This window comes from Trachurus trachurus (genome assembly GCF_905171665.1).
Source record: "Trachurus trachurus genome assembly, chromosome: 20".
NCBI classification, from domain to species: Eukaryota; Metazoa; Chordata; class Actinopteri; order Carangiformes; family Carangidae; genus Trachurus; species Trachurus trachurus.
Window position 1 is genome coordinate 7517856 of NC_139911.1, and position 19989 is coordinate 7537844.

Sequence of the window (19989 nt, forward strand, 5' to 3'; positions counted from 1 at the left end):
TTTGTTAAAAAGGCCGGGGGGTGGGGGGTTGTACAGTAAGAGTCAGCTGTAGGTCCGAGGGCTGCCGACAGACAGGCTGTTTCTGCAGGTCAGATCACCCCAAACAGAGGAGGCGTGGCTGTGTGTTGTACTAAAGATGTCCAAAGTCCACTTGTCCTCCTCTGTGTTTCAAAGTGTGTGTGTGTGGGGGAGGTGGGGGGGGCGTCATCCTGTTTTCACCAGTCTCTCCTCCTCCCACCCTGTCGTCTGTCTGTCTGTGTGTGTGTGTGTGTGCGACGTCTCAGACCCACTCCTGCATGGAGCGTTTACAGTACAGTATGTGGCGCGGCGTTCCCTTCCTCTTGAACTGCACCACGGTGTAGACCAGCACCAGCAGGCACAGCGCCAGCACGCAGGGGATGACGATGGCCACCGCCTTCACCGTGTTGGCCTCGTTGTCCAGCTCGATCACCACGTCCGTGTTGCCGTCGTCGGTCGGCGGGCGCGCGGGGTCGATGGGCGTCAGCTCGCAGCCCATGAAGTCCTTGAGGATGGAGCGCGGGTAGCCCGGCTCCACTCGCAGGAACTGGTTGTTGAACTTCCAGTACTCCTTCCCCTTGTAGAAGTAGGTGAAACCTGAAACACACAGAGAGGAAGAGTGTGTGAGGATGAGTGTGTGCTCTGTTTCACCTGGAACTACTGTACGGTGGCCCTGAGTGATCAATGCTCTGCAACTTCAACAACAACTTCATCAATCTGTCTGATAATGCATGTGCTCGGCGTTAGTGTATTTGCAGGTGTTGTGAGTTTTTGCAGAGCATGTGTTGTCAAATTGATGAAGTTGTTTTCTGAATTTTTAGCACATTCCTGTCTTTGTATGTGTTTTCTTACTGATGTCACAATGAACTAACACAACCTGGAGCTGCTGAATGATAGAAATAAATCAGCAACTTAATAAACTGGTTCATTATAAACTGTCACTGGACAATAAACTATCACTGTGTTTTTAAAATAAACTGGATAAAACAATGGGAGGTCACTAGGTGTAAGTGTGTCCTTCAGCAAATGTATGACAAGAGATTTAATTGTATACAGTTTGGTAGTTAAATCTAAATATGTAACATCTTTCTCTGGCAAATGTTATTTGTAAAGTAACAATAGAAAATACACATACAGCACTTAAACGTGAAATCGAGGAAATAGCTCATTAAAATACCAGCGGCTTAGATTTATACCTGTGTGTTTCAGGACTGATCTCAGGTCTGGAGCCTTTCTGGGTCATTTTCTAGCACTAATGAGACAAATGAGCCAAAAAATTGTCCAATAATTCCCGATAAACACCTCACAACAACAAAGCGAAATGGGTTGATTGACTTTTCCTGGCAGGCAGTTTGTCAAGTGTTGGAGGTTGTTCACATGTCTGCCAAGCAGGGTGTAGTTCAGCTCACTTCAAACTCATTCTCTTTCTAATTGAAATATTGAACAAACTTTCTCCCCCCCTTTTCATCTTCACAGGAAAATAAACGGGGTCACCTCGAAGCGCTCCACAAACGGTGTCTGTGGGACCGTCCCCTCAGGACTAATTATATCTGGTCGTAATAAGGGGAAACTCACAGGAGCCAAAAAAACCCCACACAGCTCCACAACACATAACAGCACAAACAAATGTCATTGAGAAACACAAGCTGCTGTGGTGCTTTGCTCTTCAAATCACAAGAGTCCGTTTTTTTTTTTTTTACACAGGAATGTGTGGCCAATTCTCCCAATGCCACACAAATTAATACATTACGCAGTGAGACGCTCTTTAGTTTTTTGATGCGGCGCCTCGAGAGGGAAAACTGACTGAGGATCATTTCAATAGCACTTGAGCTTCTGTCTTTGATTGTGAGGAGAGCACAATGACAGTGGTGGTGACAGAAGCAAAACCACTTCTCTTCACACTAGAGGTGCTGATAAATGGAAATATAATTACTATTTTTTATCAAATAATCATTTCAATTGTTTTTTTGTTGTTTTTTTTTTCAAGCGAAAAATGCCAAAAACTTTGAAAATGAGAATGCGATGCTGTATTAGTCATGTGATAATTGACTGAATGTCTTCTGGCTGTGGCAGGGATTTAAGACAAAACAATACAAGTGATGAAAACGTGTTTTCTAATTAATAGATGATTAAAGCTGGTTAAATAAAATGTCAAAGTCTGTCTTCCTGTGCCGAAGTGTTGACATTAAACATCGCCGCCTGTCCCTGCAATGCTTGCCGGGGAACCGCACACGAACAGTGTGTAAAACTCAGGCTGATTTCTCAGGCTCTCCCAGCTCTTCCTCATTGGCCCCGTTTACACCTTGTCTCCTGCGATTTATTATTCATGCGCGCTCTGGTCGTCCTCTGAGGGAGGGAAACACTCTAAACTTCACGTCAGGCGGTGAGACAGCTGAGAGGGAACAAGGCCAGAGCTTCTTAAATCACTTAAGGAGGAGATGTTTCAGAGGCGAGGAGGATTCATCTGGGTGGGAGGGGGAAGTGATCAAACAGCACAGAAGAGAAACGACAGGGGTCACAGAGTACTCTGAGGAGGACTGCAGCGTTCATCTGAAACACTTATCTCATACAAGTGATTTGTTTTGAGTAGCTCTGACAGATCTTGGCTGTAAATTCTTGTTTTGTTTTTTTGGTCTGTACTGTAGTTGTTGAGTTATTGGTCCAGCAGCGTGTGTTCCTGTGCGAATGACATTTTGCAACTAATGTATAATCAGAAAGAAATCACATCACGAGATCTTTAAAGTCATTTAAAGGGACAACGAGGAGTTTTGGAAAAGCGAAGCGTTTTCACACTACATTTATGAGCCTCCGCGCACACCGTACATTTCTTACGACCGGCGCAAGACAGACTCATGTTTTCATTCATCAATAATTAAAGTCAGAGGTTCAAAGAGGTTCAGTTACCGTCGTAGTTCCCACCATAAACGGCGATTCTGCGGCGTTATTCTCATAACTCGCCACGAAGGAAACGCTGGTCGGCTCGACCAGCATTTCCGCCACCACTAATAATAACAAAATAACGATAGAGACAGATCGATATATTTATCGAAAATGGGCCCATTAACAAGTGCGGGTAGCGGAGATTCATCCACATTAACGTGAGACTTTTTTATAACCGAATAGAAACTCCTCGTTGTCCCTTTAACAATTTGGAAATTGCACATACAGTATGTATTTCAAGAGCTGTTAAAACGTCCTTGAATAACTTTAAAGTTTAAGACACTGTGTTGTTCACACTGTTTTGCTTAGTACTGCACTTTACTTGCTCAAAAAACTTTTTTGAGCAGAGCAGATTAAACAGATCTGACAGTAGATGTTAAGAAGCAAGTGTTAGATTTACTGTCAGAGTAAGTTTTGCACTCTGGAGGGAGCTAGATCAGCTGTTTCCTCCTGTGTTTATGCTAGGCTAAGCTAACAGCCTCCCAGTTCTGGCTCCACACTGACGGCACAGAGTCTTAATATTGAAAGCAAACATTAAAACGACTCTGCAGGTCTCCAATCAAATCTCATGGCTCCTTACTCACAACCTGGACGGTTAACATCCAGAGCAACTTGTGGTTGTGTCGGCCATGAAACACAAACCTCTCTCGACGCACAACGCCCTTGAAACTTTCGATCGGAGCTCGGCTGAGTTTTGTGATTAGCAGAAGAAAATGGGGGATTCTTGTGGCTCCGTGCTGGCAGCGGCTTCTTCCACACTTTTCTCCAACATTTAACACAAATGAAGTGAAATTGTGGTTATATGGAGACAGCACAGAGCCAGATGTAGCAACACAGACACACACACACAGTGACTGTACAGTGAAGTCCTGTGGTGGAGGGGTGAGAGGTGAGACAGGCTGAGCTATTGTGGGTTAGAGCCAGGTCAACATTGCCCTGGGGCCCTCGCTCTGAAACACGTTCCCACACACACACACACACACACACACACACACACGGTCATCAGCCTCAGTATACTCAATTATGTCTGCTTATCTGGGTCAGCGTTATGAGCGTGCCGCTTGACACAGTGTCTCTGCAAACAGCCAAACAAACGCAGGCCAGAGTGGAAATACATGCGACGCACACACAGACACATACACACTCCTCCTCCTCGTCCCCTTTGGATATCAATCCACCCTTCATGCTCTGATTGATGCCCGCTCCACCTGGCCTCACCGGCAGACACGCCCGGGCATGGATCTGGCGGCGGAGCCGGGACACAGATGGCCCGAGCGTTCGGCACCACCTGTCCTGCTTTTTCCAACCCGGGAGCTGCCAAGACCAGGTCCGGGCCCACCTGGTAGGAGCCATCCAATGGGAAAAGCTGCTCTCCCCTTCGCGTTATCTAAGCGACCAATGGGCGAGCGCTTTGCGAGGTGTAAAAAACCCGCCTCCCCACCCTCGGCGAGGCCCAACTGGCTTAAACCGGAATGGGCGCCCAGCGGTGGTCCTGTCCTTTCTGCTTTCCACAGACTTGCTCCAACTGGGTCTCATGGCTCACTGAGCAGGATTGTGGAACAGTTTGATTGTGAAACAATTGAAAAAGAGGCTTTTTTTTTTTTTTTTTTAGATAAACTGACCTCTTTTCATTTTTCATTTCAAGTAACACAAACACTCTGAATCAATGTGTTTCCCCCGGTGCTGCTGCTGCATGTATGGAAGTGTGCCACCCACTAAGACTCAGTGTGGTAACTGGGGCAAATTTCAATCGATGCCACCCTGGTTTACTTCCCCGCAGCGTGTGCCAGTGACCAGCTGAAATCAATGCTGCCTGGCTCATGAACCGCGCTGTTGTTGCCAAAGCAGAGTATCGGGCAGGACAAACCGTACCATTGGCTTTGTCGACGAAGGCCCCCTGTGGCGAGTCAGGCACACCTCTCCACACTGAGATGGGCTTAGGATAGCCGGGGTCCATGGTTCTCACATCCTCGTTGTAGCGCCAGTACCTAAACAGGAACAAATGATGAGCCGCGGGAAGACAAAAGCAGGTTCTGTATGTTTATGATAGGTTGAAAATGATAACAGATGGTTGTTTGTGTTCATATCTAACGTCTCAATACGGCATGGCAGATTAAGAGCTTCCCATGGACGAGTGGATCTGAATTAAACTGAATGAAAACTGTGGCAAAACAGAGGCGCTGAAGTGGGTTTTATGTTTTCAAGCCGCTATTGTCAAAACACCCAGAATAAAAATCAGGGCTGAGTTCACGGTTTAACCAAAATGTGACATGTCTGGTGATGTATTTTTTATATTGTCGACATTTCCTGCAAGAAAAAAAAAACAACAAAACAACAAAACAACAGTGAGTCAGTCCGTCTCTTAGCGTTTCCTCATGTCTGATTGCGGCTCTCGGCTCCGAGTCCGGAGACGTAAATCTCTAAAAACAGGACAATGTGTGGGTCTGAGTCAAAATAAACTACAGTGTGTTGTTCATGGTAATGAAAGAACATGTCACCCAGAGCAACAGCGAGGCTCGATGATGTGTTTTAATTGTTTTTGGAAACAATAGAGCTCTGCGGCTCCGAGGAATAAGATATATCACAGGACTTTTTAGTGGGTTTAGTCTTTTCATGGGATTTGTTAACAACAAAAACAACAAAACATCCTCAGCTTCAAGTATAAGAACAATAAAAAAACAAAAAACACATGGCACAGATTAAACGGTGCTACTGTGAAGTCAGTGTTGGTGGGTTTACATAAAGTTCAATTAGATGCAGGGCAGTTTTTTTAATGGTTTTTTTAAAGGTGTCTCGAGCTCTTTGCACCCACCTGTCCCCTTTAAAGAAATAGGTCTTGGCCACGTCCTCCCACCACACGGCGGTCTCGATGCACTGGGCCGGCATGCCGTGGCCGAACTGGGTGATGTCCTTGGGATATCCAGGCTGCATCACCGTGTCCTTAAACACCCAGAACTGTTTTCCTGCACATGAGAAGAAAAAAGACGAGGGAAATAAATTAGAAGGAGGACGAGTAACGACAGGGATTACCCTCCAGGAGATACGCGCAGGAGAAGGGCAGATTTAGCAAGGACAGACACGAGCCTTGTAACAAATGGCAGGCAATAACCTGTTGCCTTGTATTACAGCATTTGATGTTGATGCTTCGCTCTTTTAAAATAGATAGGACACAGATGCGGTGACAAGTTCTCCTTGCCCTTGCTCAGAGGTACTGAACTGTTCACTGCTGCCACACTGAACCGGTAGATGTTCAGCTGAGATTATAAAAAGCAGCAGCAACCCATGTGGTGACTAAACATTCACATTAAAATATCTTTTTTAAGTTTTCTTGCTGCAGGAAGCTGAGGAAAGTTTGTGAGGAAATATTCGAGATCATGTCATTTCTTTAATATTATTCGATTTTGTGAGTTTTCTTTGTTTGTTTCTTCGCTCCCCTGCTCCACCTTCTTTTCTCAGTAAACCTCTCTCCCTCGCTTCCTGTGCAGCGATTAGGTTACGCAGCACGTTTCTGACACCGCGCGACCCCAGGAAGCGCTCGTCTTCGTCACTGGTTGGGGTGCGGGCGGACTGGGAGGAAGCGGGGGAGGGAAGCGTCGCGAGGAAAAACGACAAGAATGAGGTGGGATGACGAAGTCGGAGAAAGAGGAAAAACAAAGGTTATCGAATATTTTGTCTTGTCACTCTGCTGACTCACGTCACAGATGTTTTTTTTTTGTTCCTTTTATTTGATTAATCATTGGACCGAAGCCTAAAGCTGTAATTTTTTCTATATTTTACAGAAAAACTATGAAGATGATTATACGTGTCAAGTAGAAAAAGGTTTATACACAGTCTTTCATTAATGTCTGACACAAATAAATCTGTCTAAACTCATAAATATTAAAACTAAGCAGAGCAGAAGATGAAGAGGCTGAGGGCAGGAGGCTGGAGCCTTTTGTAGACGGGAGATAAATACACAACATTAAGCCGTGTGTATGTAATCAGCCTTTTTAATGAAGCATGTTTAATGTTTGAACGACAGATAAACCGCAGCACTGACAACATAAAACTTGTTTTTCTGAACATATTTGATCGATATTTGTGAGCATAAACAACTTTCTTCCAGAGAAAACAGAGATTTCAGCACATCAGAGGACGAACTGACTGAGCTGTCTGAGAAATTCATACAAACTTAACTCCAGACTGTGCACGGGAACTCCTGCACTGTGACCTGCAACTATGTCTTTAACAAACAGGAATAATGGGTGTGAAATAACGTATCCCTAGCCAAGTGTTTCCAGTGAGGGGCAGCAGGGTGGAGGAACAGTCAGAGAGGGTGTTGGTTTAATGTAAATCAGGGGAGGGGAGGACCTGCAGTGGTCTCCCCAGGAAATTCCTGTCATTTCACCTCTTTCTCTGACAATGCTCTACTCATTCTGGGTCATGGTTCCTGTAGCCCTGACACACACACACACACATGCACAAACACACATACACACCACACCCTGATTAAAAGAGTTTCCCATCCCCAGAAAGAGTTCAGCTTAATTCACACAGAAAGAAAAAGAAAAAGAAAAAGAAAGAATCCTGAGCGGAGATTACTGGAAGCACTGCTCTTTCTCTCTATCCAACATAAAATAGGATTCTCCTTTCTGTTTTCTCTTTCTTATTAAACTAGAGTTGACTTGCAGAACCCCTCCACCCCCCAACCCTCCACTCCACCCCTCCTGTATAAAAGTCTGGCTTCATCTTCAGAGCTGGGAGGGCTGCTTTGATGTAGCGGCAGCTCCAGCATCTGCTGCAGTGTAATGACTAATCCATGAAGAGTGTATAAAGACTGTTGTATGGGATGGAGATTTGTTCCAAAAAGATACCCCCCTCCTCCTCCTCTATTCTCAGGCCACACACACATACAGTATGCACACATTTACACACTGTACAGACAGATGATGTGCATGTGGAGTAATAAAACAAACCATATGATTCATCAACGTACTCTTTCTGCACACACTAAAACAGCCACAATCACTCACTCAAGAGGTTCTTTTTAAAGTCTGTACCAAACCACAAATAGAAGTGTAACAGTGTGATGAGCTCCAGCCTGGGAACTAGTTCACTACCTACAGTGATAAACTTGTTCTATTTCCAAAGGCAAGAAGCGTGTCATTTGTTAACTACAGTTATGTTGAGTTACAGGTCAGAGAGTGTGTTAGAAAACACCTGTTTAACACTGTGAATGTGCTGATGTGCTGTTTCTAATGTGGACCATCAGCTGGTCAGAGCTTTTTGCTTGGGATATGCAGCGTTAGCATCAACGTGCACGCGGCCTTCACCTCAGTGGCGCTGCAGAAACTTCAATTCAACATCAATGTGACATTATTCCGAGCTGTAGCCGCAACAGATTCACTTTGTGTCATCGTTTTCTTGCTCCTTCAGTTGGATCCTTCTGACGTTAGAAAACTGCGTAGGGTCTAACATGACTGTACTCACAGTAAACTACTGTACTGTAGCCACATCTGCCTCTTAACTGTGAAATAAAGGTTCTGACTCATGTCAATGTAAACATGAACATACTATATTTCATACAAATGTCATCGGTGCTGATTAAAAACATATAAAAGTGTCTTAGATAATAAATCCCCTCCTGAGCCTTGGAATCGAATGCTACCCTGATAAAATCTGCTATAGCGTCAGTCGTCGTCCTCGTCTGGAAAGCAGAGACCTGCATTTCTCCACCTTCTGTGCAAAATCAAGGAGCTATTGTGGAGTATTTTAAGTGTTAAATCCGCTGCTGCTGCTGTCGACCCAGAATGTGTCGAGGCAAAAAATGGAAAGCTTGACAAATGTGTAAACAAAAAGCCCACAGAGGACAGACGACATAAGCAGGACGGCACTGTAGCGTTTCTAAATTACCTTAAACCAGACCTTCATTCCGTCTCCTACACATATTCATTAGTCAGTTCCGTCAGACATGCCCGCATGAGGTAAATGAAGTGAGCGGCTCTGTCTGTCCCCTGACACAAAAAGCACCAATCAAGCGCTGACATTTCTACATGCACATCTTGTAATCTGGCTGCATGCTGTCACCGAGCTGTGAATGGTGATTGTGCAGAGACGTTCAGTCTGATTAGCTGACAACAGGTTGATGAGCTGTACTTGCATATGCAGGATCATTCAGAGGCGAATGGAAACAGGGAAACGCTGAGTGAATATTGGCACCAGGCTGCTGTAGGGATGAACGGCACATGTTGGATCTATTTTCTAATGTATATGCTCGCAGTGTGTGCTCCCTGACCCGCTCTGTGATGGCTGCGCAGCGCTAAGCTAATCAGCGGCTCCGCTATAACTTCAGTGCAAACTAGACTGTAAAGCCGAGTCCATCTTTGCCTTCATTTAAGGCCAAATTCATCAGCCCCAGGAGCTGTTATTCAAAACGGCTGCTTGGACCAGGACCTCAAGTGCTGCTGCAGATTGTTTTCTGACTTAACTTGCTCCTTAATTTTTTTTTATTCAAAATGGGGTGAGGCAGAAATAAGGCCTTCTGGGAAATCAGCTGTGCATGTTCAGATGAAGAATGGCAGGCAGGATTTTTCTAAATCTGAGTGCCATCCCAGCCTGGGAAGGGAGCAGGGTGGAGAAGCTCAGACTTCCAGAGCTTGAGGCGCACACGGGACCAGTCGTCTGCATTTCCAGGAATTGTTTGTCGAAAATAGAAATGGCTTTGAGTGAAGATTTGTAGGTTTTATCCCAGCAGACTTTCATTGCTTACCTACGTCTCCTTCCATCAACACCCTCTCTCTCTCTCATGCTTAACTTTGACTTTTCCTCTCCGGAGTGTATGCGAATGCAAGTTTACAATGCTGCTAGTGTTTGTGTGCTGCTTCTTTCAAGTGGCTTTAGACATAATTAGCTTAAAATCTCTTGTGTTTTCTGGGGCCAACTTTGTCTAATTTTGAATATGTACAGAAAACCATTTCAGAAAGGTAGAGAAATCAGAATCAGGGATCATCAAAACACTGACAACAAGTGGTGAAGCTCTTTGGATGCTGTCGTGACCGTCATCTCCAAACGCTCATTATGTTCAGCAGCAGTTCGAGGCTTAAACCGAAACATATTACCACCACCACCACTAGCAGCGGCGGCACTGATGTTAACACTAGCGTTATTAAATGTCAGAATTGGTGGATTATGGCGGATTTTCCGACCAAGTGAGCAAAACATTACTTTAATCTTCCACAGATTTACACTGGACTCACACACACAGATAAAATCAATGCAGTTCTTTCAGTGAGCGTGATAATATACAGTTATTAAAGATAAACCCCCCACCCCTGTCTGTTCCTTCCTACAGGCGGACGTATGGAAAATGTGTGCAGAATGCTAAAAAAGGCATGCATGCTGAACATATTGAGGAATTCCTGTGGCTGTATATTACTCAGGACAGATGGCACGAGACGCCGATGTAATGTAAAGCAGGACGGTGCACGTTTTGGTTAGAGGTTCAAACTCTGCAGGATGAAGACGATTGGTTGAGGGTGAAACCTTTTACCTTTGAAGAAGACAAATTTGCCCTCGCTGTTCTCGTAGACGGCGTCGATCTTGGGCGGCAGGCCCCTCCAGAAGACGCTGATGAGCATGGGGTATCCCGGCATGACCGAGTTATCTCTCACCCGCCAGAACCAGTGGTCCTAGAAGAGAAGAAGGGGACACTATGAGGAAACTAGAAATCTACCTTTATAATATGTTCTCTCAGGTTTTCCCAGTGGATGAGACATGTACACAGTAGGAGAGTTTGTGTAAATGTTTCTTATTTTTAGAGCTTTAATTAATTCCAAGCTCCTTGACACCAAACAACACACGCTGCCCCGAAGCAGGAGAAATATATAATGAACTCTGCATATTGTAGCGGAGCAGGCGGTGGATTATAACATCTGATACCGGTGAATTCAGGCCAACTTTTGCTTTGCGGCTCCCACAACAAAAAAACCTGCCAGCGACAATCAGCTCGAGCTGCTGCTCCGACAGCCGCGTTGCCTTCATAAGATCCATAGCCTGTGTACTTTCTCAGGTTGCCTGGAAAAGCCCGAGCGGCCGGGCCGGGCCGTTCGCTATACGCCCGCAGCTCTTACAAGAACATATATGCTGGGAAAAGTGGCGGCCAGGAGCTTTATGAGAAGCCAAAGAGTCTCTGATTTCCTTTCTGGGGGTGGAGGGGAGGTGGGGAAACGTGAGCGCGGCCAAGTGGAAGGTGTGTCTTTTTGATGTTGGATGAAACTTGATGACAAAGAGAGGGAAAGGGAGAGAGCGAGCCGGGGGGAGACCCAGCTGTGAAAGCCATTAGGACTCCATGAGATGACCCACCCTTTGGCAATGAACGGACAATTGCGCCTCGTGAACGCACGGAGCGCCGGGGCCAAAAAAGCCTGACCTCGTGGCAAGGGACGCAGGGCCAGAGAGAGAGACAACACATCATCACGCCCTGCCTCATTCACAGTGAAAGCTAAATAAACAGGCCATTTATCTAACACTCTGCACCGCTCTCCTCCTCTCTCTATGTCTAATCCAATTGTTTCTCTGGGACTCTCCCCCTCTCCCTGGACTCTTCCTCCTCTTTCTCTTCATTTCCCCCTCGTCTCTCATTCCAATTCCTCCTCTCCCTTCCCCGCTCCCTCCATACCTAGTATACTCGCCGCCATAGATTTCAACTGTTCAGCATTTTCTCCAGCGCACAGCCCGGCCCAATAATTGAAAACAGATCAAACTGTGAAATCTGACCCATTTGAATCCTTTTGACTTCATAAAAAGGGAAAATGTTCTTTCTCCAGCCTCAACCGTCCCACTCCCACTCTGAAAATAAAGCTCAGCTGAACAGACTTTTTAACTTCACGAGCCCGCCGCCACTTCACCAACTGCAGGAACCTCTAATATAATCACGACAGGTTTGTTCTGAGCAGAGGCTGCAAATGAACCTCAACTCGATCATGTTTTCTAATCTCTGTGAGGACTGGGCATTGCGGGGTTTGTCATGCATACAGTCCTGTGGTGTATGATAATGCATTCAGAGCAGTAAGGCTGAATTACCATACCGCCTCTGCAGGAATGTGGACGGCACCAACGAACTGTCTCTACCAATAAGTTGTTGTCTGGAGGAAGCTGGTGAAGCAGGACATAAAGTGCAGAAACTTCCCCGCAAACGGCCGAGCTGTTGTGAGCTTTAGATTTAAGACTGTACAACACGTCACTGCAGTGGAAAAGTGCTGCTGGGTTGATATGTAGTAGCCTTTTTATTTTTTTAGTAATATTTACATACTTGGACATGGACCCAGAGATGAGAACATTAATTTCAGGTGCTACTTTGAAAGATTATTGGGAAAAAAACCCATTATACAAACATAAAGGGCAATAAACCTATGACAGCTGTTGTTCAGTCAATCAAATGACTGAAAATACAACCACAATAAGAGAGAGAACATGTTCAGCCTGGGGGTCTGGCTCCTACGTACAAGAGATATTTTAGTGCCAATTATTTGTTTGCACGGGTCAGTGAGTTCGTACAATCACACGTTAAATAAAAGACGGATGATTCGGGCTCTAACAGAGCTGGGGACTCGTATTTAGTAGCTTCATCAGTTTCTGCAAATCCCACTTCAAAATGCCAACAAAGAGCCGACTGAGGAGTGAAAAGGGATTTTTGGGTGAAAGTGCATCTATCAAGTGAATCACCAGGGGTAACCTTTAAGAGCAGCTCTGAAGAGTGGAAGAATCTGTTTTAGAGAGATGGATAAGGTCCACAACACCTCTGCATCCATCATTTGTATGTATATTTTTCTTCTCCTGTACAGTATTTTTTTTTCCAGTATCAAACACCCAACTTTTTTTTCCCAGTTATTTGGATCCTGTTTGATATTTTATGTAGTAGGTGTTAACTTATTCATGCTCTTTGTATTTTGTTTATTTATTTTCTTGTTGGAGGAGTATGATTAGATTTACCTCACTCAACTGTTTCTGTATTATCTATTTTGACCATCAGATTCAATACATGTGTTCACAATAGCCTTATAGTAGGTTTTACATGAATCTTGAAGAAATAAAGAAGAATCAACCAGGGATAATTAACCTGACATCTGCTTCATTCATCATTTTGCAATTAAAAAGGTGCTAATGATATTAATGACACTAGATACTACAGGAAGCACTGCAGTGACAAGGAGGTGATTTTTGGTGTTTTCATTGTGAAAACAGAAGTTAAACCTAAAACCTCGTCATCAGCAGGATTCAGATCAGCCTGTGTGTGTGTGTGTGTGAGAGAGAGGTGATAATATGACACACAGTGGTGTGAGGATGGCTGTGCTGCCGACCTCTCGCTCAGTTAACGTGACGTACACACTCGGCGTGACTGAGAGCAGAACACAGGTGTAAATAATTCAGAGCCTGAAGCCTGAGATCAGTGTTGAACGCTGTCCCCTTTTCCACTGAGGCAACCGACTGCAGATGATGCGTTTGTGTTTTAGTTGGAGAGTGTGCACGCACAGTTGTGTACTTGTGTGTGTGTGTGTTTTTTTTCTGCACATTGCACACTGAAGGCTGCCACATAGACTGGAAACGTGAACGTAAACCGTTCTGGTTGTAAATAACGCGCAACGACCTTGAAACGCGGCCACGGCGGTAATAAACAGCGGCTCAACTTTTCAACCTGCAGCTCTCTCTCTTTCCGTTAGCGCTCATTCTAATGTGGCAGCTTTACGGTTCATCCATGTGGCTTAATGTTCCAGTCCAACAGATACGAGCACGGCCACATGCAGGCGGCTCAATCAGATGTGCACGTTTCCATGATGTGATATGAGCTTCACAATTCAATTCAATCAGAATACAATAATGCACCACTGCAGAAAACATGTGCTTAATTCATCTTTATCCCCGTTCTGCCACTGCTTTGATCTAATATGCAGCCGGAACAATACATGCAGCAAAACGCAAGTAATATTTCTAATAACGGTGACATTTTCTAATAATACAAAATTAAATAAAAAGGTAAAATTCAGTTACAGAAATTCTAACTAATCAAATGTAAACAAACTGCAGTCTGCAGTATTTTATATGCAAACTGATCCCTTGAGGTTCAGCAAAGGCACCGAGCCATTGAACATGTGAACCGTCAGCTCACTTCACCACAGCAGTGATGTGCGATATCACCTGTGCAGCTCCTATTCCAGTTTAAAGGACCAGTGCAACACTAGCCGGCGGACAGCGTGCAGGACGTGGTCACTGATACAGCTCTGAGGACTGTGGGACGTCCACCTGTCTCTTCTATCTGCCTCCGAGCCTCCAACAACACCTTCAGTGTCTCTGCAGACAGAGATTTACTGTGATGACACCAGAGAAGTGTTTTCTTGGGTGTTTCAGCTACACGGAAAACAGCCGTGGCTCATCTGCAGTGAAACTTTCCCAGTTGCTTCAGATATTTATTTAGCTCACACACTGGTTTATGGAGTAGTAAGTCTTTTAGCAGCAGCGTCTTTGCTCCTTCTCCTTTGTCAGGTTTTGGCAGTGTTGGAGATGAGAGCTCATGTTGGGTGCGTTAGCTGGGAAAGTTATCGTCACACACAGTCTTCATCTTGTCAGCAAGTCTTCCTCCATGTTTTCCACTAAAGCTGAAATACTGCCACACCCAAGACTTTCATCTCAGCCTGTGTTACTGTGTCGCCTCCCGCCGCCGCCGCCGCTGCTGCTGCCATCTTTGAAGGAGCTCCAGAGTCCCAGCGGGGCGGGGGAGGAAAAACATGTATGATTGACTACAGAGAGCTGTTGACTTCTGTTATTGTGACGGCAAACATGATAAAGCAGTCGCACAGCTTAAGTGATATTTTTATATCTCAATACACTTTCCCAGCTAATAACAAAACAACCTAAAACAATGCTCCTGCGCTTCAAACCTCCACCACAGATGGATGAAATGTCTCCAAACAACCAAAAACCAACCACGATCAAATGAATACTAAAAGAACTAAACAACTAAAAACTGATTTATCATTTGCAATTCGGAGACTGGAGACCATAAAATAACTGCGTCCGTCCGGCACAGAAGGTGAAGCACAAAAGCTTCTCCGGCTCGGAGGAAAACAGATGCTCATGTCTAAAGCAACAGTTTGACATTAAGGGAAAGTCTCTCTGAGAGTTAGATAAGAGGATCAATACCTCAGAAAACATGAGACTAAAACAGCTCTTTTGGTTTGTGCACAGATTATATAAAAGTACATGGAACATGCTGGTTAGTAAAATCAAACGGTGCTCCTGCTGTCTGGTGGCTGAAGTTTCCTTTGGACAGACCCAGACTCTGTGATAATCACCTCCTGGCTGCAGCTTCAGACATGAGAGTGCTGATCTTTTCCTCTGACATCAGTCATCCTCTCTTTGTTTCTTCCTTTCTTTCTGTCTGTCTGTCAGTGTGGGACATTGAAGAGCTGTTTTATCTAAACTGCACCTTTTTATTTTTTATTTTTAAAAAAGCCTTAAACTGGTGGCACTACACGTGCTCCCAGACACTGTCCTCTCCGTCACAGGCACAGAGACACTGAGGAGGACGGACAGCTCACCGCTCCCTTGACCACTGTGTTCTCATTAAGGGTTGTTGAAATCAAAGCGATGCTCCGACACCAAGTAGTCGATCCGGAACGGCGAGGGACCCTCGGGCGTCCCAGAGTCCCTTGCTCTAAATCTGTCCATATCATGGAAGGAAGTGTCTCTCAGTGAGTTGACTGTTAGGACTGTTGGAGAGGAAACTCAAATTCAGACTTGAAAACATGCCATAACAAACCGACGGCTCATGTCTGACACTCCACATCCACATGTTACTGCACTCAAAGCATGATGGGAAAGGAGTAGCTTCTTGGTAACTTGTTTACATACACATGCATATGCAGTGTGACTGTGTATCCAGCACCAGGGAGGAAACATATGGTTCCTGGGTTCACAGAAAGTTGAACCTAGAGTGACTTCAATCATAAAAGTGGTAACTGTGCAGTTTTACTGGGACATTTACTGGTGCCACTGGATCTACACGGCTGAACAGAGTCGTCTGTGAACCTTCACTGACCCTCCGTCACCTCACTGGAGAGAAAAACGACCTACTATAAAACTACCACCTTAACAAGCGTGACTCCTCGCCTGCCTTTGTAGATTAACAAGCCTCAGCGTTGGTGGGAACAATACTCAGTCCAAGGTTCATGTCTGTGACATGTGTGACCACGCAGAAATGTTATATCACTTATATTATACAGTATATATCAGAGATGTCATATTATTAACATTATGAAGGTTTAAGCTGATAACATACAGTACACAAAAAACAAGTTGAATGTTAAAAACATATAGGTTTTTTTTTTAATACAGTATGAGATGTTGCAACCATATACTGTATGTTAACAACATTAAACAGTATAGGTTAATTCTGGTGAACTGTTGTCAGATTTTATATCCATGTATATATTAAAGATGTGAAGCAAACACGGGCCTACATAAACAAACATTTCTTTATGGGCAAGCTAGATATCTGTCAAATTGTTTAAAAGTCTAATATCCATGTATTATTTTCATGTGTTTTTATTTCATTTGTGCCCATACGTCATATATGGAAATCGGATATATATACATAATATTACATTTGCAGGTGGCCCTGCAATTTAAAATAAGTGGATCCTCTAACATCTGATGTCTTCTACTTAAAACAGTCAAAGTAGTTTCAATAATTTTACCCAGAGGAGCAGCGTCGCTCCTTCACTGCAGTGACCTTTCACCTCCTTTATACTGGTTTCATCACTGGAGTTAAAGGGGATCTGGTTGGGCGGGGTTTAATACGACAACTTTGATGATGTCACCAACAAAAAGCCAGAGTCTGATTACAGAGGGAAACGCAGGAACCACAGGAAAAACATCATCTGCCACAGATTTTATTCTTCTTATTATTAATGAGTCTCTTGTGTGAGCCCCAAACTAATGGATGTGAATGATGAGATTGAGTGATTACAGTACTTGTTAGTATTAACTGACACTGATCACGATGACCTTTTATATCCTGCTGTAATATGCAGTAAAAAAAAAAAAAAAGCACCTTCAGGGCTGCGTTAACTACATATGGAAGAGTTTTCCCAGCAGTCGCCTGATGAACTGCAACAGAAGATCTCTGGCTGTTGTCAGAGACATGAGGACTCAGCGGTTGTCCTGGTGCACATCATTAATGTCATTAACTCCAATTAAGAGAAGGCTATGAGAGTCTGGCACAGGAAGGATTTTCTTACTGGAACATATTGGCATCTTTAATGTTGCAAATAAACCAGTAGATGAGGAGGAAATGTCGGGCTGCTGTAAACATACGTCTGGGTCTGACCATGATAGATATTCTTCATTTTTTCCCCCCCTTTTGAAAATCTTGAAGTTGTGGATCTAAATCTTTGGGTCCTGTACCGGACCATGTCACCGAGCCAAACAAACCTCTGACAGGTCCAACAAAACCCGGCCTCGGTGCATTTTGCTTTTACTCCAAAGCTTCCCCGCCTTCACATTTGCCGGACCACCTGTGGACCTCGAGGGCTGGAGAGACCGCTGAGATGTCTGCTATAATGACTTGGCACCGACTGGGCTCGACTCTTCCAAAACAATCAAGTGAGGATGGTGAGTAAAGCCAAGCTGGGGCAGGCCAAATGGACCTACAGCACGAAGTAACCAGGCGGACAATCAATCCGACCATCAAGCGAGAGGAGAAACCGGCCTCATGAATGACAGTAACAAGAGACAAAAACTCAAATCAGACTGAAACAAGAAGAAGCGCGCGCTGTAAATCATACTGTCAGCCGTCAATTTAAACGGGGGGCCTCACAATCACACGTAGCAGACCTTTGGCGTGACCAGAGGGAATAAATCAAGCTCAGCAGTAACACAAACATCACTAATTATGATTCCAGATCAGCTGTCTTATACAGTCGGCCCGGCTTCGTCCACCAGGAGAGAGCGGAGCATCAACACGATACCTCAGACTTCCTGGAGGAATCTGGCTCGGCTCTCGCTGCGAGTCAAGAAATATTAGGACCACCTGCTCCTCCCGTGAAAACACACCAAGCGAGGGAATCCAAGTCAAACCTGTGATGCCTTATTGATTTCACTTCGCCGACCGCACTTGATTCACCGGCTGAGGCGCGGATTAGGGAACCGAAGGCGGAGCGAATCAGCACAAGTCCTAATGTTACTGGTGGTCCTAATGATGTGAACTCGCTGGATTTACAACCTCGCTTACACGTGTTCGGTAACAAATCATCCCTCTGCTCCTTCCATCTACACCTTAGGAAAAAAATGTGAAGCCAATGGAGGCGAAACATTCATCAAAGCCTTGAAAAGGACGGAGCCAAGAGTGAGATCCACATGAGCGCCGCAGAGTATTTACAAGTTGGCCACTCGGAGGCTTTCATATAGTTAGTAAGATATTTTATTATTTGTTGGTTTAGAAGTCTCAGGCTCATCATTGTGTCACAAAAACGAGGCGATTCGGTCACATTGGATGAGAAACAACGACAGAAAAAAACTCATTTTCCTGGCTCCGAATCAGAGAGACGCTTAATCGGAGGCTCTTTTTCATTCCCCTCTAATGTCAGTGGAGTGATCAGATTTTGGGAAACTTGCCTGAATTACAAACCAAAACAATTCCTTCAGAATAAAACCTTTCAAAGGGAGAGTTATCTGGTGGTTTTTGGCCTTGGGAGCCATGATTTGATTTCAATCAATAAAGCAGGTTAGAGGTAAACAACATCAAACTGATGTTGAGGGACTGGCATTGCTCACCCTACCAAAAAAAAAATCATTGTTTTAAAAAAAAAGAAAAGCGGTGCCAAGACAATTCGCTGGCGCACGGAGACGTGCACGTTTAATGTCAAAACTAATACAATAGATCCGTTGTTGAGCCCGACTGTCCCGGTCTCCTCCACTTCCTGAACTCTTAAAAAGGTTTGCTGATGGCTGAATGTCCTTTTTGTCTCATCGCTACCTCTGAGCTCTGCAGAAATCTCATGACGCTCATCAGTCCATCACAGCAGACTGCTGCCCTGGGACCAAAGAAGAGGGGACAGGAGCTCCTGCTGCAGCATGTTGTGTATTTAGACCATCATAACGTGCAGATATTATTTCCAACACAATGTGAACTGGGTCTAATTTTAGTTAAATACCTCCACAGGTAGCAGCTCTGGGTCCAGGCCAGGTTTCAGTTTTGTTTTAAAGTCTAAAAAACACAGTGGGCTGAGAGGTGGTGGTGGTGGGGAGGGGGCACAGTCGACAAAAAGGGTTTTTCCCTCGGCTCCACAAGCCTCTTATTTAACCAATGAACACTATCTATTTATATCCCCCACAAAAATACAGTCACACTCACATAAGGCATCAGAGGCGCTCTTTCTGTGGAGAACACAGGACAGCTTTGTGTTGCCCCAAGGTTTTTCTCTGTTCCTTACTGCATGTTGCCAAGGTCTTGTGCTCACAAGCTCAGACCAAGGATAAAGATGCATTAAGGGACATGTGTGCTTTTGCTCTGTGAGGAATGAAAACCAGGCCGAGAGCGTCGGGAGAGAGGGGGAAACTGTGCTTGCACTGTGCACACACGGTGTGGCATTCCTCCTTAATAAAATATCCAGTTTGTCTAAATTCTGTCTACATCAGCCTCAAGTAACCTGGAACAAGCTCCTTTTAGACATAATAACTTCTTTAATTATGCAATAAAATACACAGCTGCTACTTTTAGTCTAATAGAGCAGAGTCCACCATATTCCTACGAGCGACAGGCCTCCGTGCCAAAATGTTCCAGGCAACTTTTTCTACTAAGGTGCACAAAAACTTCAAAAAGAAACGCAACCAAAATCATTCACATTACATCCAAGTAATCTGTTTTTTCCACACCGTGCACGTCCTGCACCAAAACATGAAGCAGATTAGCAGAAAAGCTCCCACCCTCTGTATACAGTATTTAGGTAATCCTCCAAGCTCTGAAGAAATCCATACACCCATTCGACAGCTATCACT

The 19989-nt window shown here is 44.6% G+C and overlaps 1 protein-coding gene across 1 annotated transcript in view; it reads right to left on the bottom strand.

Annotated features, from left to right (window-relative positions):
• Positions 1–280: 280 nt before the first annotated feature.
• Positions 281–19989, bottom strand: part of mmp16a (matrix metallopeptidase 16a (membrane-inserted)) — a gene marked incomplete at its 3' end in the record, with an annotated part of 71422 nt that continues 51713 nt past the window's right edge. Inside the window, exons 7-10 of the mRNA XM_083995942.1 lie at positions 10487–10625; positions 5771–5921; positions 4831–4946; positions 281–615 (exon numbers count right to left, since the gene is read on the bottom strand). Of these exons, the coding sequence (XP_083852068.1) occupies positions 281–615; positions 4831–4946; positions 5771–5921; positions 10487–10625 (741 nt within the window). The remainder of the gene's footprint in view (positions 616–4830; positions 4947–5770; positions 5922–10486; positions 10626–19989) is intronic.